This window comes from Bufo gargarizans, chromosome 10 (assembly GCF_014858855.1).
Source record: "Bufo gargarizans isolate SCDJY-AF-19 chromosome 10, ASM1485885v1, whole genome shotgun sequence".
In the NCBI taxonomy this organism is placed as follows: domain Eukaryota; kingdom Metazoa; phylum Chordata; class Amphibia; order Anura; family Bufonidae; genus Bufo; species Bufo gargarizans.
In genome coordinates, this window is record NC_058089.1 from 12,215,460 (window position 1) to 12,241,709 (window position 26,250).

The 26,250-nt window shown below is 48.0% G+C and overlaps 1 protein-coding gene across 1 annotated transcript in view; it reads left to right on the forward strand.

The window, feature by feature from the left end:
* The window catches only part of PIK3C2A (phosphatidylinositol-4-phosphate 3-kinase catalytic subunit type 2 alpha), a 55,733-nt gene extending 31,689 nt beyond the window's left edge, over positions 1-24,044 (forward strand). The window contains exons 13-34 of the mRNA XM_044269377.1: positions 7,336-7,458; positions 7,925-8,092; positions 8,330-8,444; positions 8,773-8,915; positions 9,256-9,444; positions 10,135-10,231; positions 10,599-10,693; positions 11,223-11,403; positions 12,368-12,472; positions 16,260-16,352; positions 16,419-16,548; positions 16,788-16,924; positions 17,001-17,170; positions 17,309-17,465; positions 18,859-18,968; positions 19,045-19,249; positions 19,330-19,454; positions 19,536-19,653; positions 19,732-19,807; positions 19,884-19,993; positions 20,873-20,998; positions 22,801-24,044. Of these exons, the coding sequence (XP_044125312.1) occupies positions 7,336-7,458; positions 7,925-8,092; positions 8,330-8,444; positions 8,773-8,915; positions 9,256-9,444; positions 10,135-10,231; positions 10,599-10,693; positions 11,223-11,403; positions 12,368-12,472; positions 16,260-16,352; positions 16,419-16,548; positions 16,788-16,924; positions 17,001-17,170; positions 17,309-17,465; positions 18,859-18,968; positions 19,045-19,249; positions 19,330-19,454; positions 19,536-19,653; positions 19,732-19,807; positions 19,884-19,993; positions 20,873-20,998; positions 22,801-22,983 (2,956 nt within the window). The 3' untranslated portion in view covers positions 22,984-24,044. The remainder of the gene's footprint in view (positions 1-7,335; positions 7,459-7,924; positions 8,093-8,329; positions 8,445-8,772; positions 8,916-9,255; positions 9,445-10,134; positions 10,232-10,598; positions 10,694-11,222; positions 11,404-12,367; positions 12,473-16,259; positions 16,353-16,418; positions 16,549-16,787; positions 16,925-17,000; positions 17,171-17,308; positions 17,466-18,858; positions 18,969-19,044; positions 19,250-19,329; positions 19,455-19,535; positions 19,654-19,731; positions 19,808-19,883; positions 19,994-20,872; positions 20,999-22,800) is intronic.
* The last annotated feature ends 2,206 nt before the right edge of the window (positions 24,045-26,250 follow it).

A 26,250-nucleotide genomic window follows, 5' to 3' on the forward strand; every position in this document is an offset into this window, starting at 1 on the left:
GATGCTTCGCTCTCTCCGCCATGCGTGCGAGCTCAGTCAAGTCTATCCTCTCAAAGGGATACGCTTTCTGAGGGAGAACTGGCGGATTCGGAGGTGGACATGGACTCAGAGCTTCCGTCCAAATTGGCGTCCGCGGTGGGGCATCTTGTCACTAGCAACTGTGATACCTTTCAGCTACACGATGACCCCCCCAGCTCTGAACAGGCCGGCGTGTCCTTTCTCCGCCCCAAACAGGCCTCCAAGGTTTTTCCCATACACGCTGATTTTTCTTCTGTGGTATCCAAGGCTTGGACTCGGCCTAACGTCCGCTTTATTACACCCAAAAAGCTGGACATTTGTTATCCCTTTCCAGCGGATTCTGTGACCACGTGGACATCCCCGCCTAAGGTTGATCCTCCCGTGGCTCGCCTGTCCAAAAGCACTACTATTCCTGTACAGGACGGATCTTCCCTCCAGTCTGTTGAGGACCGTCGTACGGAATCCCTCTCCAAGGCCATATTTACTGCCTCTGGTTCGGCCCTTAGACCGGTCTTTGCCTCCGCCTGGGTTGGCAAAGCGGTCTCTGAATGGGGTTTGCAACTGGAACGGGAGTTAGGGTCGGTCGTCCCTGTTCAGGACCTCCGTTCCTTAGCCCAACTAATTGTTCAGGCCGGAAAATTCGTCTGTGAGGCCTCCCTTGATGCGGGTGCCCTCATTGCCCGTTCCTCTGCCCTGGCAGTTTCTGTCAGGAGGGAACTCTGGCTGAAGGTTTGGGCGGCGGACGCCGCTTCCAAACGCTCTTTGGCCGGCCTACCATTCACGGGTTCCCGCCTGTTCGGAACCCGTCTGGACGAACTTATATCAGAGGCCACGGGTGGGAAGAGTACTCACCTCCCCCAGTCCAGGCCAATGGGCGCCCCCCATGGTCGCGCTGGTTCGTCCCGTTTTCGGTCCTTTCGCAAGCCCACCGGGTCTAGACCCGCGGCCAGTTCTTCTTCCTCTGGCCCAGCCCAGGATAGACGCAAGAAGCCGTTTTTTTCGGACGCAACCTACCTGGCGCAAGTCCCAGCCTGCACGGGCTCCCACAGGCCAGCAGCCCTCTGCCTGAAGGTGCGCCCCCACCCACCCGGGTGTGGGGCCGCCTTCTCCTATTCAGGAACGTATGGCGGGCCCACATCTCAGACGCATGGGCGCTCGAGATTGTATCTTGCGGATACAAAATCGAATTTGCGTCCATTCCGCCAGACCGTTTCTTCCGATCCCGTCCTCCGCGAGATCCCGTACGAGTGGCCGCCTTCTTCGCGGCCATTCACTCTCTAATGGACAAGGGTGTCGTCGCCCCCGTGCCTCCGACGGAAAGGTTCAGGGGGTTCTACTCGAACCTCTTTGTGGTTCCCAAGAAGGAAGCCTCAGTGCGTCCGATCTTGGACCTAAAACGCCTGAACCGTTTTCTCCGACTGCAGAGATTCCGGATGGAGTCTCTCAGGTCCGCAGTGGCCTCCCTGGAAAGAGGGGATTTCATGGCCTCAATCGACATTCAGGATGCATACCTCCACGTTCCGGTTGCTCCATGTCATCACCGCTTCCTGCGCTTCGCGGTGGGGGACGATCACTTCCAATTCGTCGCCCTTCCCTTTGGTCTGGCGACGGCTCCTCGAGTGTTCACCAAGGTCCTGGCCCCTGTCTTGGCCCTTCTACGTTCAAGAAGTGTTTTTCTTCTCCCATACTTGGACGACATCCTGGTCAAGGCACCCTCCTTCTCTCAGACATCCCGCAGTGTGGAACTCACTCTGGAGACCCTGACGCGGTTCGGTTGGATTATCAACCACCCCAAATCTTCCCTTACCCCCTCCAGACGGCTGATCTTCCTGGGGATGCTCCTGGATACAGAGTTGGCGGAGGTCCGCCTTCCGTCGGACAAGCGTCTGGCCCTTCGCGGGTCGGTTCGCAGTCTCCTCCGTCATCACCGCCCTTCCCTCAGATCCAGCATGCGGTTGTTGGGAAAGATGGTTGCCTGTTTCGAAGCGGTGCCGTTCGCACAATTCCGATCCCGCACCTTTCAGAGGGCAATTCTGTCGGCCTGGGACAAATCACCGAGGAGTCTGGACAGGACCTTTCTTCTGCCTCCCCTGGCTCGGGCTTCCCTCGGCTGGTGGTTGCATATCCCTCTAAGGGGGAAGTCCTTCCTTCCACTGAACTGGCTGGTGATTACCACAGATGCCAGCTTACGGGGGTGGGGGGGGGGTTTTCCCTCCCCGGTCCGTCCAGGGCGTTTGGTCTCTATCGGAGTCCAGACTTCCAATCAATATTCTGGAACTGAGGGCGATTCTTCTGTCCCTCAGACACTGGACCCATCTGCTGAGGGGCCACCCTGTTCGGATCCAATCGGACAATGCCACGGCTGTGGCATACATAAACCATCAGGGAGGCAGCGCTGCAGCGATGCAAGAGGTGACCCTCATTCTCCTCTGGGCGGAGACGCACGTGCCGGCCTTATCTGCGATTTACATCCCGGGGGTGGACAACTGGGCGGCGGATTTCCTCAGCCGGTCCACCATCGACCCGGGAGAATGGTCCCTGCACCCAGAGGTGTTCGAAACCCTTTGTCTTCGCTGGGGTCGCCCCGACGTGGACCTCATGGCCTCCAAATTCAACCACAAGGTCCCCCTATACCTGGCCAGGGCACGGGACCCGAAGGCATACGGCGCCGACGCGCTCGTCCTTCCGTGGCGCGAATTCTCCCTTCTGTACGTCTTTCCTCCTTTTCCCCTCCTGCCACGGGTTCTTCGGAGGATCGCGGCAGAGGGCGTCCCCGCGATTCTAATCGCCCCGGATTGGCCCCGCCGGTCTTGGTACGCCGACCTAATGTTGCTGTTGGCAGACGCACCGTGGCCACTGCCCTCCAGGGAAGACCTTCTCTCTCAGGGACCGATCTTCCACGAGCATTTAGGCTCGCTACGTTTGACGGCGTGGCTATTGAGACCGCCGTCTTAACGCGACGGGGTTTCTCCGCGGACGTAGTCCGCACCATGATCCGGGCTCGTAAGCCCGTATCCTCTAGGATCTACTATCGGGTTTGGAGGTCCTATCTGGGGTTCTGTGAGTCCTGGAGCATCCCACCTCTCCGGTTTTCTCTTCCCACAATCCTGTCCTTCCTCCAGTCGGGTCTGGACCTGGGGCTGTGCCTCAGTTCTCTGAAGGGTCAGATTTCGGCGCTGTCTATTCTTCTCCAGCGTCCCCTGGCCCCTCTAGGGCCAATTAAGACCTTCTTACAAGGGGTGGCTCACTCTGTTCCGCCATACCGCCCTCCAGTTCCTTCCTGGGACCTGAATGTGGTGCTCTCGGCGCTCCAATCAGCCCCCTTCGAGCCTTTACGGGAGGTCTCCCTTCGCCTTCTGTCCTGCAAGGTCATCTTTCTTGTGGCCGTCACGTCTCTCCGACGGGTGTCGGAGTTAGCGGCTCTTTCTTGCTCCGAACCTTTCCTGATCTTCCACCAGGATAAGGTTGTGCTTCGGCCTGTCCCCCGACTTTCCTGCCAAAGGTGGTCTCCGCCTTTCACATCAATGAGGACATCGTCCTTCCGTCGCTCTGTCCCTCTCCTTCCCACCCCAGAGAACGGGAACTGCACCGTCTGGATGTGGTCAGGGCGTTGAGGATTTACTTGGAGGTCACCGGGTCCTTTCGGCGCACGGACTCCCTGTTTGTGGTTCCGGAGGGTTCGCGCAGAGGGTTGGCGGTCTCCAAGGTGGCTATTGCCCGTTTCATTAAACTGGCGGTGTCTGAGGCTTATCGAGCCAAGGGCAGACCTCCGCCTTTCGGCGTCACTGCTCATTCCACCAGAGCAGTCGGAGCTTCCTGGGCGCAGAGGCATCGGGCCTCGGCTGAACAGTTGTGCAAAGCAGCCACTTGGTCCTCTCTGCACACTTTCACAAAGTTCTATAGGGTGCATACGCATCCATCAGCGGATGCTGCTTTGGGCCGCCTGGTTTTGCAGGCAGCGGTTTCCTGATGCTCTGGTGGTGTTCCGCCTTGGGTTTGTGGTCCCTCCCTTCTTGGACTGCTCTTGAACGTCCCAAGGTCTGTGTCCCCCAAGGAAAATGGGCGAGAAAAGGAGATTTTTTGTATAACTTACCAGTTAAATCTCTTTCTCGCTCTTCCTTGGGGGACACAGCACCCACCCTTCTGTGTTTGGTTACAGGGTTATGGTCTGGCGCCCCGTTGGGTTGCTGGTTGGTTGTTTCCGTTATTGGTTGTTATCCTTTCACTACTTGGACACGCAACTGGTAGCCTCTATCTCCAGGCTGAGGGTATAGCTGATGGAGGAGGGGCTTAACAGTTTTACTTAGTGTCACGCCTCCTAGGGAGCTGAGCTATACCCAAGGTCTGTGTCCCCCAAGGAAGAGCGAGAAAGAGATTTAACTGGTAAGTTATACAAAAAATCTCCTTTTTTTCACTTTTAAGGAGTGCCGTGGATTTTTGCAACATAGAGATAGATATATATCTATATATCTTCACTGAACAAAAAATATAAACGCAACACTTTTGGTTTTGCCCCCATTTTGCATGAGCTGAACTCAAAGATCTGAAACATTTTCTACAGACACAAAAGACCCATTACTCTCAAATATTGTTCACAAATCTGTCTAAATCTGTGTCAGTGAGCAGCACTTCTCCTTTGCCGAGATAATCCATCCCACCTCACAGGTGTGGCACATCAAGGTGCTGATTGGGGGGGCGGGGGGGGGGGGGGGGGCAGAAAACCAGTCAGTATCTGGTGTGGCCACCATTTGCCTCACGCAGTGCAACACATCTCCGTGGCATAGAGTTGATCAGGTTGCTGATTGTGGCCTGTGGAATGTTGGTCCGCTCCTCTTCTGTGCGAAGTTGCAGAATATTAGCAGGAACTGGAACATGCTGTCGTATACACCGATCCAGAGCGTCCCAAACATGCTCAATGGGTGAGATGTCAGGTGAGTATGCTGGCCATGTAAGAACTGGGATGTTTTCAGCTTCCAGGAGTTTTGTACAGATCCTTGCAATATGGGGCCGTGCATTATCGTGCTGCAACATGAGGTGATGGTCGTGGATGAACGGCACAACAATGGGCCTCAGGATCTCGTCAAGGTATCTGTGCATATAAAATGCACCTGTGATCGTTGTCGATAACATACGCCTGCCCATACCATAACCCACGCCGCCACTCGATCCACAACATTGACGTCCGCAAACCGCTCACCCACACGACTCCACACATGCTGTCATTTGCCCTGAACAGTGAAAACCAGGCCTCCTCCGTGAACAGAACGCCTCTCCAACGTGCCAGACGCCATCGATTGTGAGCATTTGCCCACTCCAGTCGGTTACGACGACGAACTGCAGTCAGGTCCAGACCCCGATGAGGACGACGAGCATGCAGATGAGCTTCCCTGAGACGGTTTCTGACAGTTTGTGCAGAAATTCTTTGGTTATGCAAGCAGATTGTTGCTGCAGCTGTCCGGGTGGCTGGTCTCAGATGATCATGGAGGTGAACATGCTGGATGTGGAGGTCCTGGGCTGGTGTGGTTACACGTGGTCTGCGGTTGTGAGGCCAGTTGGATGTACTGCCAAATCCTCTGAAACACCTTTGGAGACGGCTTATGGTAGAGAAATGAACATTCATTGCACGGGCAACAGCTCTGGTAGACATTCCTGCAGTCAGCATGCCAATTGCACGCTCCCTCAAACGTTGCGACATCTGTGGCATTGTGCTGTGTGATCAAACTGCACATTTCAGAGTGGCCTTTTATTGTGGGCAGTCACACCTGTGCAATACCAAGGTGCAGATTAGACCGCATGAATATGCCACACCTGTGAGGTGGGATGGGTTATCTCGGCAAAGAAGAAGTGCTCACTAACGGATTCAGGCTACATGCACACGACCGTGTGCCCCCCCGTGGCCGTATTGCGACCTATATACAGCGGGTCCACAATACACAGTCACTGGCCGTGAGCATTCCGCATCACTTGAATGGGTCCGCAATCACAGAGTGCACCGTACAGTATTAGAATGTATTAGCTCCAATGAGCCGAAGTTATTACTGCTACCTTGGAACTGAACCCGAGTTCGGGAAATGTTTTTTCACAGTAGAAATCAATTTGCGAAGTTATTACGTGAAGTCTCGCAAGACTTTGCGAAGCAATAACTTTGGCTCATCTGAGCCAATACATTCTAATACTGTACGGAGCTCCTGCTCCGTCTAGTATTGGAACAAAGTTTTATGCGAATCGACTTTGGATGTTTCATCCGAAGCTGATTCGCTCATCCCTAGTTGTGACATAAATATGTAATCTGTGAGCACCACTCGTTTTACTTATTTTCTGTCAATATTGATTCCTTTGTATAGTTCTGATTCCTCTAATGATCTTGCTTATGGTTCTATAGCCAAATCAAAGAGAAGTCGGGACATCCCTGGCTTGTTCCTCTATATAAATGAAATGTGGGAGGTACGAACCCTGATGTTTGTTTTCTGGCCATGGGTTTTAGGTTTAGAAAGTAGTTCTGAATGTTTGGCATTTTACAGGTTAAGGCTAGGTCTACACGACGACATTTGTCGCGCGACATTTTGTTGCACCAATGTCGCGCGACAATTTTTATAATGGCAGTCTATGGTGTCGCACTGCAACATGCGACATACTGCGACTGCGACGCGACAGTCGCAGAAAATCCATTCAAGATGGATTTTTCTGCGACTGTCGCGTCGCAGTCGCAACATGTCGCATGTTGCAGTGCGACACCATAGACTGCCATTATAAAAATTGTCGCGCGACATTGGTGCAACAAAATGTCGCGCGACAACTGTTGCGCCCGCGCGACAAATGTCGTCGTGTAGACCTAGCCTAAATCTCAAGCAGGTGCAGAGTAACTTAGGAAATGGTTTAAAATCATGGCATTGGTTTTTAGTTCTCCATTTAAATTCTTAGCTGGGGTAATTCTGCCATTTGTGCAGCTTCACCAGTTGCTTTACATGAGACGTCTGAAAGTGTCAGGATGTGACAGACCTCTAGTGCTGCCTGTAGTTAGGCCACCACGTCATGGATGATGTCAGCAGTGTGGATGGTATGTGGCCTCCATACAGCATTTCTTGGCCTCAGTGCTACCAGGTCAGTAATGGCTACTTAGTCAGAGCTGACAGTGCCCAGATCGTCTCCATCTTCTCACTCACAGGTCCCATGTGTAAGGTCTTGGATGCTGCGCTGTGACTACTGTACAATGTGGCCTGGTGTCAGCTACAGTAATCCTGCCGCACAGACGGAGACACAATAGCCGTTCTGTGAGTCTCACTAATCTATCCGTTTTTTTTTTTTTGTTATTTTCAGTTTTGAGAAGTATTTTATCATCTGTTCCCTGCTGTACAACGGGAAAGATTTGTTCAAACCTGTGCAGTCTAAGAAAGTGGGGACCTACAAGAGCTTCTTTTATCTCATCAAATGGGACGAACTGTAAGTATAAACAGTCAGAAATCTGAGTATTGTGTTACCCAAGCTGTGCCACATACACGGCTCAGCATGAGTCTCCAGACCACTCAGGAGACACTGGCCAGACACTTCTGTGGACCAAATTCTAATACATGGCTACTTTCAGAATGTGTATTGCAGTGTCCATTACAAGTATACATCCAATAATTTCCTGATGTACACCCCTAGTTAATCCCACCTTGTAGTTGTACAGTGGCATCCATTGTACTTGGGCTCCCATGCTAAATATGTGTATACAGTGCAGGATGTCTGTGTACAGTATAGCTCAGCAGAAAACAACTTCTGATGTTTAACAGCCTGACAGAGGCTGAATGGATGCTCTGTGAAGCCTATGGTAATCAGACACTGCAGCTGTGGTTGTACTACAGGTCTCAGCAGTTACATTATGATGTCCTCCCTTGTGCTCAGTGCATTCACGTTGTTTTTGCAGAATTATCTTCCCCATACAGATGGCGCAGCTGCCCCTGGAGTCCATTCTGCAGGTGAAGATGTACGGGGTATTAAATCCGAATAGTGGGGGCTCTCCAGACTCCAACAAGCAGAGGAAAGGGCCCGATATGCTGGGCCAGGTGTCTGTACCCCTCTTTAACTTTAAAAGGTAAGTTCCTGTCCTAGGGTAGCAAAGTCCTGGAGGAGGGTTCATTGGCTGCACAAAGGCCGAGGACTTGCCATAAATTCTTGGTATTATCTCTCATTATCTGCATTACACGGGATTTAATGAATTGAGTGCGTTTGAAGACTTCTCATTTATTATGGGTTCACATAAGTTAAAGGGACGGTAATTATTGAGCCGTCGTTGGCGTCGGCATGCCAGTAACTTGCAATTCTCCTTTAGGACTCTGACCAGTGGAACCAAGCTATTAAATCTGTGGACATCATTCCTTACTAACACCATGCCAGCTGCTAGCCTGGGCAGAAAAGTCACCCAGACACAGAAGCTGGTCCTGCAGGTAGGGTGCAGTGAAGGGTGCTTGCCACGTGTGGGGTACACATGGTCATAGATGCTCCAGTTTATTTTAAAAGGGCTGTCTGAGGGTTCCCTCCTATCCATTTCTGGGTGTGGTACTGCAGCTCAACCTCATTCGTACGAGTTCCAGACACATGGATAGAAAGGGAAGAAAAATCTTGTAATGATCATACTATTTCCACCTACCCACAGCAGACATGGGAGAACTTCCATTGCAGAAGTGATTGCCCTTACAAATGGTGTTCTACTGTGAGGCCACCTCCTGGTACTGACGTGTCAATGCTGCAATAAGCATCTGCCTCTTGTTTCAGGTGGATTTTCCTTCGCCTGCCTTTAATATCGTGTACAAAGCCCCAGATCTAACTGGGAACGTTGTCCCCCTGAGCTTTGAGACACTGGACAAAGACTCCAAGAGCCGGCTCCTGTCACTTCTCACCAGAGAGTCTCCCTCCGGGTAGGTTGCCCTGGTGTTTATAGTATGGGGAATTTCTACTAAGTGATGGCAGATTTCTAGGATGTATGGGGAGTTTGAGTACTGCCACCTCCACTGCTGCCCCCTCAGTTCTTCCTGCACAGTGCTGCCCCCACCATATGCCATGCAGGAGCGTGATACAGCTCTGGACCCTGCTGACGCCATATCCTGAACACACACCATAGCCTGAAGAGGGAAAGAGCCCTTTTCCTAAAGTGTCTGCTTTTCCCCCTGCTGTTCCCTACTGTCTAGTCGCAGGTATCTTATGCACACAGGGGGGCGCAGATTATTCCTGACATTTATGGTCTCTTTATCCCTCCAGGATGTCAAAGGAAGATAAAGCGTTCATTTGGGAGAAACGTTACTACTGCCACCTCTACAAGGATTGCCTTCCAAAGGTCCTGGCCAGTGCCCCAAAATGGGATGTGGCCTATCTGCCGGACATCTATGCTCTGATCCACTCGTGGCCGACCGTGAGCCCAGTGTGTGCGCTGGAGCTTCTGAACTCTAGGTGAGCGCTGTATCCTGCATCTGAATCTCATGCTGCAGAGGATCAGGCTGGAAAAGCAGGCTGCTGTGCAGGGGAGGACTGGGAAAAACTTGGTGGCCCTGGAAAAAAACCCACTAAAAGTGGCCCTATGTTTTAGGCAGGTCCAGTTTGATAGACGGCAGGGCAATAGAAGTAGATGTGGCCAGCAATACCTTAGTGCAGCACAAAATACCACCGCATCCTACTGCCCCTGCTGAAGTATTCCACTGTATCACTGTCCTGAGGATGGCAATACGGTTGAATTCAGGAGGACACCTTTGGCTGTCAGCGAGGGGCATAAGTGCCTGATGTTTCTAGCATTAATGTTAAGAGCATCAGATCGGCTGCCATAAAGAGGTTTTAGGTAGCCCCCTGGCAGTGGCCCACTGGGAAATTTCCCTGTAGGGGGTCTTTGACAAAGTCCGTCCCTGCTGCTGGGATCAGTGACATGGACAAAATGTACGGCCGCCCTAAGACACTAATGATAAGAAGATCTGATTCCATCTGTCTGTGAAATTGTATTCTGTTATTTTCAGCCATAACGGGCAGGCTGTGACAGCTTCTCAGACATGATGCAGAGGCAGGTTGTCAGCAGCAGTAGGGTTACTGATTAGCACAATAAAGGAAGCCTTGATGCCAGTGTGAATGATGCTGTTATATTGGGAACCCCAGGTTTGCTGATCAGGAGGTCCGCGCAGCAGCAGTAGGCTGGATCCGGGACGGGATGAGCGATGATGAGCTGGTCGATCTTCTCCCACAGTTTGTACAGGTCAGTACTGACTGTCCATGTGCCTCTAGACATCTGTGGTAAAGCAAGTGAAGCCTGCAGGCCGCAGAAGCCCCACAAAGTGTCAGAGAAGTCAATGGGGGAATTTTTCCTGTAAGGAACAGCAGAGTTACTAGAAACTATGTGATGTCAGGTGCTGGTCATGTATGGAAGAACACGAGCGATGGTGGAAATGACCTCAGTCAGAGTCGTCGACAGATTGGGGCAATCCATCTAAACAGAGAGCACTTGTGATTTGTAGCCAGATCTCCTGTGGTCCATGCCCTGTTCCCCACTGTCTCTGTGATGCTTTTTCTGCTTATTCCATGTGCCTTCATTACATCTGATTCTTTATGGCTGTCTCTTTCAGGCCATTAAATCTGAGATCCACCTAGACAATTCGCTGGTGCGGTTCCTGCTGTCTCGCGCTCTGGGTAACGTCCGAGTTGCTCATTATTTGTACTGGTAAGCCCGTTTTCTCTTCTGTGCATTGTCTTAGGTTTCCTTAGGAGAGCTTTGTATTATTAGATGTTAGGCTGCATTCACACGTCCAAGCACTTCCTGCTGCCGCCGCTGTACAGTGATGCACTGTATAGATCATACATCACTGTACAGCAGCGGCAGCAGGAAGCATACATCGTCATAGCAATCAATGACGCTGTGTGCTCCTGCACTAAGCAGGATGTCAGTCCGGTATCTCGCGGTCTGTGTTCCACGGACGTGTAAATGCAGCCTAAAAGTCGCAGTCTGATGTGAGACCGGGGCTGCAGTCCACAGCAGGACATGTTGCTGAATGAAATCTTGAGGACTGCAGCTGCCACTCGATAGTTAAAGTAGTGCTGCAAAAAAGTCTGCGCCAGGGAGCCTGAGAAACCTCAGAGGCAGCTCTTGGGCACCGCGGTCCGGACAGTCTCTGTACCCCTCATTATGTGGAGGTCTTCATGTGACCTCCCTGTCCGCACCGCACTCCATCTAAGTGTAATTGTTGTTGCAGGTTGCTTAAGGATTCTCTCAATGATCCACATTTTGGGCCCCGCTATGAGCTGGTTCTTGGGGCCCTCCTTTCTATATGTGGTAAAAGTTTACGGCAAGAACTAGAGAAGCAGACCAGGTTCACGCAGCTGCTGGGGGTCGTGGCAGAAAAAGTCAGACAAGCAAGTGGTTCTGGGCGACAGGTGAGCGCTGCTGTGTGTGTACACCATGTGACTTCTGCGAGACGGACGCCATGTTCTGTGCTAGACGTTACCATGTAATGTCCCACAATGTATGTGCCACTAATGTGCGATATGAAGTATTTCAAACCTGTGAGTGTCAGCTTCTGTGTCCTTCACCCATAGACAAACACATAACCATATACAGCTACCTCCCCTGTATAGCAGACGTGTTCAGTCATACCTGTATACAGCTACCTCCTCTGTATAGCAGACGTGTATAGTCATACCTGTATACAGCTACCTCCCCTGAATAGCAGACGTGTATAGTCATACCTGTATACAGCTACCTCCCCTGTATAGCAGACGTGTATAGTCATACCTGTATACATCTACCTCCCCTGTATAGCAGACGTGTATAGTCATACCTGTATACAGCTACCTCCCTGTATAGCAGACGTGTATAGTGATACCTGTATACAGCTACCTTCCCTGTATAGAAGATATGTATAGTCATACCTGTATACAGCTACCTCCCCTGTATAGCAGACGTGTATAGTCATACCTGTATACAGCTTCCTGCCCTTTATAGCAGACGTGTATAGTCATACCTGTATACAGCTACCTCCCCTGTATAGCAGACGTGTATAGTTATACCTGTATACAGCTATGTGTGCTCCAAAGAGGTACAATATAGTGTGAGCTCAGCAGGCATGTAGAACTTGCATTCCCTGAATTTAATGGAGGCCGGTATGGCACCTAGTGAATGTAGTATACAGTGTTGGGTTCCTGTCCTAAAGAGATCGCCATGACGCCTGCGGACAGGCACAAATAATTTAGTACAAAATGTATTTGGCAAGAATCTCACATTCATAATGTAGCATTAGCATTATACATCTTCTACAGTGAGTATGGCACTATTGTAATTACTTGATCATTTCTGTTAGCAGAGTGCTGTTGCATTGTTTGTTTTTTTATGTTGGTGCAGGCGGTTCTGCAGGAAGGCATGGAGCGCGTGCAGCTGCTGTTCCGTAATCACAAGATTCGTCTGCCTCTTAACCCCAGCCTGGAGGCCAAAGAACTGAATGTGAAGGTGAGCCGCGTGTAAAGTGATTGTCATCAGCTGATATACCGCTATATAGTGTATACAGTAAGGCCCTATAATCATTGGTGGCGATTTCAATGATATGTTTCCAGACTAAACTCTAATGTACAGAACCTCATTATCAGAGAAGGATATCTAGATGTATGGAGAGGTCACCATGGAACAGAAAATTGATATGTTCCTAATAAGCAGATCAGACCGAAAACTCAAAATCCATCAAATATTTTATGGTCAGACCATGCACCAATCTATAGATATTAAAGAACAATACTTAGATCCATCAACACCTTTATGTCATATAAAATATTATATTATTAATCATCCAGATTATATTAATAGATATAAATCCTCCCTAAAAGAATACTTTAACATCAACAACAAATCCGATTCTAACCCCTTTTCAATATGGAACGCACACAAAGCAATGATGCGCGGGATATTTATACAAACAGCAGCACATAAAAATAAATTAAAAAAGCAAGAAATTTCACATATCACACTGGAATTAACAAATTTTGAAACTAGAAATAAAAAACAAACCAAATTCTCTGAAAGTATAAAAAAACTTAGATTAGAACTACAACAAACTCTCGCTAATCATCAATATGAAAAAATATAACAAAAATATAAAATGAATTACTATGCCAATAATAATGAACCAGGAAAATTCCTTGCAAAACAAGCCAAAGCCAAGGAAGCAAAACAAAGAAAAATGACAACAAAATAAAGCCACACCATGTAGTTAAAAATTCAAAGAATACTACTTCTCTCTATGCAATCTCAAAAATGACCCCAACATTATACAACCAACAGCTTCTGATATTACAAGTTTTCTCCAATCTGTCAATTTACCAAAAATAAGTTCTGATCAATTCAACGCTAGTAACCCACATGCTATTAAACTTCTAAAATTGGGCAAATCTCCAGGCCCAGGCGGCCTCACCAATAGATATAAAATATTTGTAGAAGAACTACCACTGAATTTGGAAACGATAAAATCCTTCCCACAAGAAATGCTAACAGCTACATTAATCGCCCTACCTAAAATAGGAAAAGATCCTACTACACCACCTAATTTCCACCCAATTTCACGATTAACCACTGACATCAAAATATATGCGAAAATAATAGAAACAGATTAATATTCTTCCTTTGATAATCAACCAAGACCAAGTCGGTTTCATTATAGCTAGACAAACATCTGATGCTACACGCAGGGCTGTGGAGTCGGTCGATAAATGCTCCGACTCCTCAGTTTTTGGTACTTCCAACTCTGTATTTAATATGCAAATGTATTTTATACGTTCCTTGAAGGGAAGAAAGGCAACATACATGTCATTACCACAGAACTACTGGCTAGGAAGCCAACAGTCTACTGTATTGAACAGTTTAAGCAAAAGACCAACACAATGAAAACAACAAAGGTTTTTTTTTATCAAGTGGCGGGATAGTAGCAGCAGGCATAAACATCAGGAACTTTACCAGTAAAAAAATGCAAACCACATTATTTGGCTGTTTTAGAACAAAAACAAAGCTTATCTATATGAACCAAAAATAACGTCTGTAAAACCTAGAAATTATTTATATTAATCTTGGAATGTAGTTATAGCAAATGCAATTTAAAATCAATTCAATGTAGAGTTCTAAGGAAGAGAATTGCCTCTGCCAGATCCTCTTTCATAGAGGCTCTTAAATCAAACTTTATTATTTTTAGAGCTGAAAATAATCTTTCAACACTTACTTGGGTGGGTGGCATTGCAATAATAACAGGTGTAATTACAGCAAAGTCAAGTGTATGGGAGCGAACTGTCCCATTGAAATGAGGCGATGGCGAGAAGGCAAACAGTGAAGGGGAGGCAGCGCTGGCACGGCGCATGCCTCCTCTTCAAACCGCTGATCGGTGGGTGTCGGACCCCCACCGATCTGATATTGATGACCTATCCTGAGGATAGGTCATCAATATTAAAAGCCCGGAGAACCCCTTTAACTGGACTAATCAAATATCTAAGGGAATGCATAACTCTAAGACGGCATCTAACACCAGTAAAACGAAACCATATTAAGGCTCCATTCACACGTCCGAAAATGCGGAACGGAATTGCGGACCCATTCACTTCTAAGGGGCCGGATCCGGAAATGCGGACCCGCACTTCTGGGTCTGCAATTCCGATCCCGAAAAAAAAAAAAATGTCCTATTCTTGTCTGCAATTGCGGACACGAATAGGCATTTTCTATTAAGTGCCGGCGATGTGCGGTCTGCAAAATGCGGAACGCACATTGCCGGTGTCCGTGTTTTGTGGATCCGCAAAACACAAACGGATGTGTGAATGGACCCTAACCCTAACTACCCAGACATATGCTGGTTAAACTGTGGAGCCCGGGGAACATACTTACATTTATGGTGGTCATGCACAAAAATTCACGCGCAGACCTGAAAAAAAGGTGAAAAAATAAATGCTGTCCCCGTTTTTCCGGATGACACCGCAAAGACTGATGCGGCATTTCAATGCATTTATAAGACTGATCAGGATCCTGATCCGTCTTACAAATGCCATCAGTTGGCATACGTTTTTGACAGAACCAACAGGCAGTTCCGGCGACGGATCACTCTGCCGCAAGTGTGAAAGTAGCCTAATACAAGCATCCAACCATCTCCTGACTTTGCTTTGTTTTCTCCTCAACCGCCACATTCCGCACCAAATTAAAACTCTTAGATCACACATTACAGAAATGGAAAAGTCCAGAAATCCTCACCATCTCAGAAGTATCTAAATAAGTTACACATGCCTGAAAGATGGAAATTTAATTTGTCTCCTGTTCATTATCTCTGAAGAAAACCACTAAATATTGGTCCTTAAGGAATCCAAATATTTTAAAAAATATACATAAAACTGAACTTTTCTCTTTAGGTATGGATCCTTTCTAATATAATGAAAATATTAGGATTATTTTAATTGAATTATGAGACGGCAAACCTTTTAGCTATATTTTTATTTATATATTTTTAAATATTTACTTGTTTAGTTATTTTATAGCTTATATCTGCATATCTAACCACTTTTTACAATTTGAATAGTTAATAAGTATCATAATTTTTCGTTAATATTTCTTAGTTATATTCTTATACATATATTACTTTATATAAAATAATAAAACAAACTAAAAAGAAATATAACTATAACGACAAATTATTGACATATTTCCTATTTACTAATTAATTACAACCTAACTATTCAAATAAAAAAATAACAAAACCCAAAGATACCGATGTAAAATTTGTAATTTATTTTTTTTAGTCATATAACATAACAGGATTGTTACATTAAAATATAATGTAAACCAATACAAATTTACTGTTGGACAAATATATATATATAGTGTATACAGTGACTGTCTGTATCCTGCAGGCTGATGTACCGCTATATGGTGTATACAGGGACTGTATCCTGCAGGCTGATGTACTGCTATATGGTGTATACAGGGACTGTATCCTGCAGGCTGATGTACCGCTATATGGTGTATACAGGGACTGTATCCTGCAGGCTGATGTACCGCTATATGGTGTATACAGGGACTGTATCCTGCAGGCTGATGTACCGCTATATAGTGTATACAGGGACTGTATCCTGCAGGCTGATGTACCGCTATATGGTGTAAACAGGGACTGTATCCTGCAGGCTGATGTACCGCTATATGGTGTATACAGGGACTGTATTCTGCAGGCTGATGTACCGCTATATGGTGTATATAATGACTGTCTGTCTGTATCCTGCAGGCCTGCTCCTTCTTCAATTCTAATGCTGTTCCCCTGAAAGTGGCGATGGTTAATGCCGACTCCATGGGAGAAGAGATCCACTCCATGTTTAAGGTAACCACAGGCCCCCTGAGGTGTCTCCTCCCGATCTTCTGCCTCGCTGACTCTTTTGGTCTCTAGGTGGGAGAAGACCTGCGTCAGGACATGCTGGCCCTGCAGATTATAAAGATGATGGACAAGCTGTGGCTGCAGGATGGCCTGGACATGAGGATGGTCATCTTCAAGTGTCTCTCCACAGGCACAGACAGAGGTGGGTTATACAGCAGTCTCTAGGCCAATTCACACATTACAGATTTGCACAGGTACAGTCTGCAGCAGGTTGAGGGTTTCCTAATCTCATCCCCATGCAGTGGACATCATCTGTGCAGATAAACGTGGATGTGGCACTATAGGAGTCGACATGCTCCTTTCAGTATCACCGGGGTCAGATCTGCATGTACTGTACCTTTCTGTGGGTGCACCCCATCCATCATCTGTCTCATTCTCCAGGTTTGGTGGAGCTGGTGTTGTCCTCAGAAACACTGAGAAAGATCCAGGTGGAGTATGGATTGACGGGATCCTTCAAGGACAAACCTTTGGCTGAGTGGCTGCGGAAATTCAACCCATCAGAGGAGGAGTATGAGAAGGTAAGTGTCTATGTTGGCTCCCCTAGATGTGGACGTGGAGGACGATCTTGCTCATATCAGCATGATTTCTTTCCAGGCCTCGGAGAACTTCATTTACTCATGTGCCGGCTGCTGTGTGGCCACCTACGTCCTGGGCATCTGTGACCGCCACAATGATAACATCATGCTCCGGAGCAGTGGTCACATGTTTCACATCGACTTTGGGAAGTTCTTGGGACACGCTCAGATGTTTGGTAGTTTTAAGAGGTATTCACTTGGGCGGGAATCTCCAGTGGGGTGGCAGAAATGTTCAGATTATCTCATCAGTAGATTCCTCCGTAGTGTCCCACCACTGCGGGGGGCAATGTGATCTGCACCACCATCACACACTGTGTCTTCCTGCAGAGACCGAGCTCCCTTTGTGTTGACGTCAGACATGGCATATGTCATTAATGGAGGGGAGAAGCCCACCAGACGCTTCCAGCTCTTCGTGGACCTGTGCTGCCAGGCATACAATCTGCTCAGAAAACACACAAACCTCTTCCTGAACCTGCTGTCACTGGTGAGAACAGCGCTGTACAGTAATGTGCTGGCGGGGCACATCATGGAGCTCTCACAGTGGCGCTCCTGAGCCCAGCACAGGGGTGTGCCGCAATCCTCCATCCCTGTATGGCTCTGATAGGAGTTATAGTTATCCTGTTATGTGCAATTGCCGCTGTTATGGGACGTGCATGGTCAGGCCGGTCATATTGCAAGGGAGCAACACTCACAAAGAGCAGATTCATTTCCCCATGTGGGGGGTGCAGTCGTCATGTCTGAGCTGCTCCAGGACCCACCATTTAACCTAACCTTTAACCTGTAGGATCCCAGCACCTTACATGTACTGAGCTGTGGGACATGACAGGTCCCAGCGCCTTACTTGTACGGCTATGATTAGGTGGCTGCCGGAGCTGCAGCAGGGGTCCGGCTATTACTGACAGCTGGGCCTCTGCTCTGTACACTGGCATTGGTGCATTCTCCATTAACCCCTTGTATGCCGCAGTCAGCACTGACCACAGCATGCGGAGGGTACAGGCACCTTCCCCCACCCCATCTGATCCCCGCGTTGCTGTGACAGGGACCCGATGGCAGGAACTGCAGCCTGATGCCTTACACAGAGGCTTGCCTCCTACGGAAGCCAATGAGATCCAGCCCTTTAGGCTGGGTCTTATAGGCAGGCTGTCGGTGTAAAAGCTGCATTACAATACAGGATGTAGCATTATAGAAGGGATTAGACACCACAATGGGACAAAAATAAGTTTAAAAAAAGTGCTGTTCATAAAAAAAAAAAAAGAGTAAGAAAAATCAATAACCACCGGCTCTATAAAAATATCACCTGATCACCAATGTTAGGTGAAGACCGTAAAAAATAAAAACTGCCAAAACAGCCATTGTTTGGTCACCTTGCTTCACAAAAAGTTTAATACCAAGTGATTAAAAAGTCGTATGTACCATAAAATGTTACCAATCAAACCATCACCTCATCCCGCAAAAAATGAGCCCCTTTATAAGACAATCGCAAAAAAAAAAAAAAAAATGGCAACACAAAGATTTTTGTGTCAAATTGTCAAAAAATTGGCCCGGGATTTAGGGTGAAAAGTGGCTTGGTGCAGAAAGGGTTAAAGGGCTGCTTCCGCCCAAAGCACCTGGTCCCAGGAAGAGTGAAGAATATTCTATCAATGGGCATGACCAAGGGACCCTCGTCAATCCATAGAGGGGACCCCCCGCCCCAGTGCACAACCACAGCAAGCTCTATCACTGGAGCAGCTGGGACCGCCATTCTAGTGGCCGATCTATCATTTCTCCTGTCACGGTGTTGGTGACTCCATTACTGTCAGGCAATAGCTGGTTAAAGCTGTTATTAATCCTCCTCTGCTGCTGCTTCCCATTAACCCCACGTCTCCTACTCTGATCAGATGCTGTCATCTGGGCTGCCAGAACTAACTAGTGCTCAGGATCTAAAATACGTCCACGATGCTCTGCAACCACAAGCCACGGACGCCGAGGCCACCATCTTCTTCACCAGGTGATGAGCGCTTCCTGGCTGCCCAGGAAGGGTGCTGTCATTGCTCTTGGCCTCATTATGCTGCTTCCTCTTCCAGGTTGATTGAGTCCAGTCTGGGGAGTGTGGCCACAAAGTTTAACTTCTTCATCCACAATCTGGCACAACGATTTTCAGGGCTCCCAGCAAGCGATGACGCGATCCTGTCCTTCGCCCCTAAAACCTATACCCTAAAGCAAGATGGCCGCATCCGAGAGGCCTCGATCTTCACGTACCACAAACGATACAATCCGGATAAATACTACGTGAGTCCCTCATTAACCCTTCCCCACGCGCGGCCTCCACCCTGAGCCCTCTCTGATGCTGACGTGCGCCTTTCTGGCAGATCTACGTGGTGCGGGTGGCACGGGAGACACAGGAGGAGTCGCTCTTTATATTCCGCACCTTTGATGAGTTCCAGGAGCTGCACAATAAGATGAGCATCTTGTTTCCTCTCTGGAAGTTACCAGGGTGAGTACTGGAGCGGATGATGGGTGTGATGGTTGCATCTCTTCTGCCATCTCCTTGTATTATGTCATATTGTTCTCCTAGTTTTCCGAGTAAAGTCGTCCTGGGAAGAACTCACATAAAAGATGTGGCGGCTAAAAGGAAAGTAGAGTTAAATAGCTACCTCCAGGATCTGCTGAACAGCTCGGCTGAGGTCTCGGAGGTAGGTGGCCCCGACGAGCTGTCTCCTAGTGTCTGACCAGTGTAGCCTACCTGCCCTCACCCTCCTGTGTTTTCACAGTGTGACCTGGTGTACACCTTCTTCCACCCGCTGAACCGAGATGAGAAGATCGATGAATGTGATGTCGCTGTGCGCGGTATGAAGGATCCTCCACCGCCATCCCTCCTGTGTAGCCTGCACTGTTTATTAACCCTGACCTCTCTCCGCTGCAGGTGAACCTCCCCTCAGCCCGACAGCCGGCAAGATTGAAGGGGAAGTAAAATTATCTATTTCTTACCGGAACGGGACGCTTTTCATTATGGTGATGCACATAAAGGATCTGGTGAGTTATAGTCGGGTATGGTGCTGCGGGGGTGAGAAGTCGGACTAGATCACAGCAGATTACTGTAGATCACTGTACAGCTCACTCTGGATCACAGCAGATTACTGTAGATCACTGTACAGCTCACTCTGGATCACAGCAGATTAATGAAGGTCACTGCAGCTCACTCTGGATCACAGCAGATTACTGTAGGTCACTGTGGATTATTATAGGTCACTGCAGCTCACTCTGGATCACAGCAGATTAATGAAGGTCACTGCAGCTCACTCTGGATCACAGCAGATTACTGTAGGTCACTGTGGATTATTATAGGTCACTGCAGCTCACTCTGGATCACAGCAGATTAATGAAGGTCACTGCAGCTCACTCTGGATCACAGCAGATTACTGTAGGTCACTGTGGATTATTATAGGTCACTGCAGCTCACTCTGGATCACAGCAGATTACTGTAGGTCACTGTGGATTATTATAGGTCACTGCAGCTCACTCTGGATCACAGCAGATTACTGTAGGTCACTGGATTACTGTAGGTCACTGTGCAGCTCACTGTGGATCACGGCAGATTACTGTAGGTCACTGTGGATCATGGCAGATTACTGTAGGTCACTGTGGATCACGGCAGATTACTGTAGGTCACTGTGGATCACGGCAGATTACTGTAGGTCACTGGATCACGGCAGATTACTGTAGGTCACTGTGGATCATGGCAGATTACTGTAGGTCACTGTGGATCACGGCAGATTACTGTAGGTCACTGTGGATCACGGCAGATTACTGTAGGTCACTGGATCACGGCAGATTACTGTAGGTCACTGTGGGTCACGGCAGATTACTGTAGGTCACGGCAGATTACTGTAGGTCATGTGCCTCTTGTTACAGGTGACAGATGAAAGCACAGACCCAAATCCTTATGTGAAAACGTATCTGCTCCCAGACCCCCACAAAACATCCAAACGCAAGACCAAAATTGCCCGGAAAACCCGCAACCCAACCTTTAACGAGATGGTAAGTTATGTGCTGTGGCTGCCAGGAGGAGCAGTCAGAGGGTTGTGTGCGCAGTGATACCTGAAGAAAAGGGAGACCTCTGATATTTTATGATTCCTGAGCAGCGTGGATTGATGTTACCTTATTCATTGGGGGACATAGCACCATCGGTATATACCCCGCTGCCCCCAGGAGGCTGACACTGCAAAAAAATAAATGGTTCTGCCCAGGTGGGCTATACCCTCCGCACAGACACTGGACCAACCAGTTTTAGTTTAGTGTCCGTAGGAGGCAGCCACCTTTCCACAGGTCTTGCTGCTTTTTATTTTTGGGGTTCACTTGCCTGACAAGAAAGTGTTAAAAATAATCACTTTATTGATAATACTCAAAGGAGCAACCGATTAGCTTGCCCACAACTCTCGTCCGTTCAGGCAATGCAGAGGGTCACCGGGTGTCAGTGTGTATATATTATGTCCCTGCTCCAGTATTATTGAGCCTAGAACGCTCAACATGGAATGGGTTCCAGCCATCTTTGCCCCGCAGGGCGCGGTACGTGGATCTGGTCTTTCTGAAGCACCACCCTGACCTCCTCTCCCAATGCCTGCCATTCCACCCCAGTTTACCGTAGCTGTGGTCGCTCCAAGGCCGTCATACAGACCATGCTCAAGACATGGAAGCCTCAGTCTGCTATGCTCTACCATCGCACTTGGAGGACCTATTTTTCCTGGTGTGAATCCAGCGATTTCCACCCTTTCTTTTGTCGGTTCCCTGGACAGACCCCACCGGTGTTTCTTCCTTCCAGGTCCCTGATCTTCCCAGGCGAGTTGTTCTGTTTGGTTCTCTTCCGGGTTCAGAACATGTTGGTTCTTTGTTGCAATTTGCTTCTCTCCTACTTTTGTACCATTAGTCCAGTGTCTGTGCAGAGGGTATGCGGGCATATGCCATGGTGCCGTGTCCCCCAGTGCATCCCATGAGAAAAGGATTTTACAGTAAGTACAAAAATCCAGTTATGACTGCAGCAAGCAGAGATCTTGAAAATCGGAAGCTGTTATTTGCAGCTGGAGTCTGAGAACCGGAGCTAGTCCTGTGTGCACAGCTGACGGCTTATTACAGGACATGGCTGAGGTTACAGAGGGGCCCGTTCACGTGAATGGAGTGGAATTGCAGTACCATGCAGGGCCCGTACACAGAAGTGGCGCTGTTCATTGAAATAACACCAACCCTTTTCTGAAACTGCACATGAACCATTAAAGTGCATCAAGTCGGAGGAGGAGCGCGCAGGCGTTGGCAGCAAGATGAGATCTCTGAAAATGTACTCGCTGACCGTGCAGATTACAATTCTGATGGGTGAAGACTGGGATTATGTGAGATCAGACTGCTGCTCTGTCCCTATGCTTTACACTGTAGCTGTGCTCTATTAAAGTCACACTTCTAAAAAAAATATATATATTATTCTCTGACCTGTTAGAAAGGTCCATAATGTAACCTGTAGCGAAGGTAATCTTCTTACCAGAGACTGTATCTGTGAGTTATAACCTCGCTTCTGATCCTCAGCTGTGTCTAATGTGACCTACACTCTGATCTCCAGGAGGACAGACTGCCATTGAGGCTCTCATAAGAATACATAGAGAAAATGGCTTCCTGTCCACACATAAGATGCTGTATATTTAGAGTAGAGTGCTGGTCACATGACACACCTGAGGATCAGAAGAAAGTTTATACTCGGTTGGTGGCCAGTGGACAGAAGATGTCTCATGGGCAGGATTGTTATAGCCTGGCACTCTGCCCCCTGCTGGTCACTCATGCTCTTCTTTCTTCTGCAGCTGGTGTACAGTGGGTACAGTAAGGAGACCCTACGGCAGAGAGACCTCCAGCTAAGTGTCCTCAGTGCCGAGTCTTTACGGGAGAACTTCTTCCTCGGCGGCCTGACACTGGCCCTTAAAGATTTCAACTTGAACCAGGAGACGGTGAGGTGGTACAAGCTGACGGAGGTGCCGTACCCCTGAGACCACCCCGGGTGCCCACCATGACCACTATTACTGAGCGGTGGTCAGTGCTGTCATAATCCACTAACCACGGGACTTCAACATTCCACAACCACTCGCCAACCGTGTGCCACGTATGAGCGCCACCCTGTGAGCGGAACATCTCCGCACCCTAAACCCCCCCACCGCAGCAATAACTGCTCCTGCCTTACCCTGCTGTACCCAAGGGTGGCCGGCCGCCCCTGCTCAGCCTAGCTGTAAATACATTTTATTAGAATATTGAGCACACGTTGAGGCGTCACACACCCCGAGATCTGCAACCAAAGTTTTCCTTCTCTAAACATTTCTACTTTATTACAGTATCATGTACTGCACACATCCATAGGGGGCAGCGTGCCCCACCACATTCCTGAACCGGCCGCTCTATGGAGTCTTCAGCATCTTGTTTTTTTTTTGTTTTTTTATGTAAATTCTCAATTGTTCTGATTTCTTGTAAATCTTCAAATCTCCTACCTATTGATGATGAACTTCCTGCAGCTGCCACCAGGGGGAGCTGACTGCCAAACTGCACACAGTCCACTGAGCTGAGTGATGCCAGGGCGTGCAGTGATCTCCCCCTGGTGGCCGCTGCAGAAACAAATCCAACCACTATGTATAAATAGCCTCAGAATGTTGGACCCGAAAACCACCCAGTGACTAAAGGCGGAGGGTCACTTTATGTCTGTTTTACTCAGTGGTGCCCTCTAATCCATTTTCTCAGATCTTATGCTGCGGTTCTGAGCCCTGGAGTGGCGGATTAACAGAGTTTTAATGTATATATCCATTTCAGTGATTTTGGGGCGAAGTGATGGCCCCATTTGCCACTTCCAGAATTGGCGCAGAGTTTTGTGCGTCCTGTATCTTTTAGCGCATAACGCTGTGTATAGATTGTACATTGTATTTATTGTGCCTGTTCAGATGATGAATCCGTCGCTTTTACCTCTGCCAGGGACAAGCACCGTTCTCTCCACGAATTTCATATATCTGTCAAACCTAACATTTCTCACTGACCTATAAATAAAATTTTGCTAGTTTTGCATTAATATTGAAATCGTGTGGTCGTCTGTACATCTGTAGGAGGAGGAATTATACTCCAGAGCTGCACTCACAATTTTGCAGGTTGTTTCTGGGAACAGGAAGGTTGCACACAGCCAGTCAATACAGAGTATGTGCCCAAGAGGAGACTTTCCAAACAGCAATCCACTACAGAAAGCTCTGTGAAGACTCTGAACAAGCAGGGAATGCAGGGAGATTTCAGCTCTGAAGATGCACCATAGAGAGTGCAGCTCTGCAGTATAATACAGGATATAACTCGGGATCAGTACAGGATAAGTAATGTATGTACACAGTGACTGCACCAGCAGAATAGTGAGTGCAGCTCTGGAGTATAATACAGGATGTAACTGAGGATCAGTACAGGATAAGTAATGTATGTACACAGTGACTGCACCAGCAGAATAGTGAGTGCAGCTCTGGAGTATAATACAGGATGTAACTCAGGATCAGTACCGGATAAGTAATGTATGTACACAGTGACTGCACCAGCAGAATAGTGAGTGCAGCTCTGGAGTATAATACAGGATGTAACTCAGGATCAGTGCAGGATAAGTAATGTAATGTATGTACACAGTGACTGCACCAGCAGAATAGTGAGTGCAGCTCTGGAGTATAATACAGGATGTAACTCGGGATCAGTACAGGATAAGTAATGTATGTACACAGTGACTGCACCAGCAGAATAGTGAGTGCAGCTCCGGAGTATAATACAGGATGTAACTCAGGATCAGTACAGGATAAGTAATGTATGTACACAGTGACTCCACCAGCAGAATAGTGAGTGCAGCTCTGGAGTATAATACAGGATGTAACTCAGGATCAGTACACGATAAGTAATGTATGTACACAGTGACTGCACCAGCAGAATAGTGAGTGCAGCTCTGGAGTATAATACAGGATAAGTAATGTATGTACACAGTGACTGCACCAGCAGAATAGTGAGTGCAGCTCTGGAGTATAATACAGGATGTAACTCAGGATCAGTACAGGATAAGTAATGTATGTACACAGTGACTGCACCAGCAGAATAGTGAGTGCAGCTCTGGAGTATAATACAGGATGCAACCCAGAATTGCTTCCTGTGGCAGGCAGCCCCTCCCTCTCTCAATTGACAGGGCTAGTTTCCTGCATAGTCATCTCATTAGGCCATGTTAAAAATGGAGAATAGGGAGGGCTGGTGTGCATAGTGGCTTGGGCCTACCCTAGGTGCACTTAAAGGGAATATATCACCAGGGCAGTGGAATGAAGTGACAGATCCCTTATCAGAATGCTGAAGAAAAGAGGGGGGGTGCTCCCCAATGGAAGTCCTTCTACAGGGAAATATGGGTCCCTAGTACATGAAGCTCCAGAGCACAACACTGGATAATGGCAGAAGCACTCCTTCAGGGAGAGAGAGCAGGACGCAGCACCTCCTCTCCGGGACCATCAGGAGCCAGGACAGAATCGGAAGAGGGAAGTACAGGGTGGGCCATTTATATGGATACACCTTAATAAAATGGGAATGGTTGGTGATATTAACTTCCTGTTTGTGGCACATTAGTATATGTGAGGGGGGAAACTTTTCAAGATGGGTGGTGACCATGGCGGCCATTTTGAAGTCAGACATTTTAAATCCAACTTTTGTTTTTTCAATAGGAAGAGGATCATGTGACACAAACTTATTGGGAATTTCACAAGAAACAATGGTGTGCTTGGTTTTAACGTAACTTTATTCTTTCATGAATTATTTACAAGTTTCTGACCACTTATAAAATGTGTTCAATGTGCTGCCCATTGTGTTGGATTGTCAATGCCACCCTCTTCTCCCGCTCTTCACACACTGATAGGAGAAATGCGAGCACAGGCTTCCAGTATCCGTAGTTTCAGGTGCTGCACATCTCGTATCTTCACAGCAGATACTGGAAGCCGGTGCTAGCCTTTCTCCTGCGGTGTTGCTATCAGTGTGTGAAGAGCGGGAGAAGAGGGTGGCATTGACAATCCAACACAATGGGCAGCACATTGAACACATTTTATAAGTGGTCAGAAACTTGTAAATAACTCATGAAAGAATAAAGTTACATTAAAACCAAGCACACCATTGTTTTTCTTTTGAAATGTCCAATAAGTTTGATGTGTCACATGACCCTCTTCCTATTGAATAAACTAAAGTTGGATTCAAAATGGCCGCCATGGTCACCACCCATCTTGAAAAGT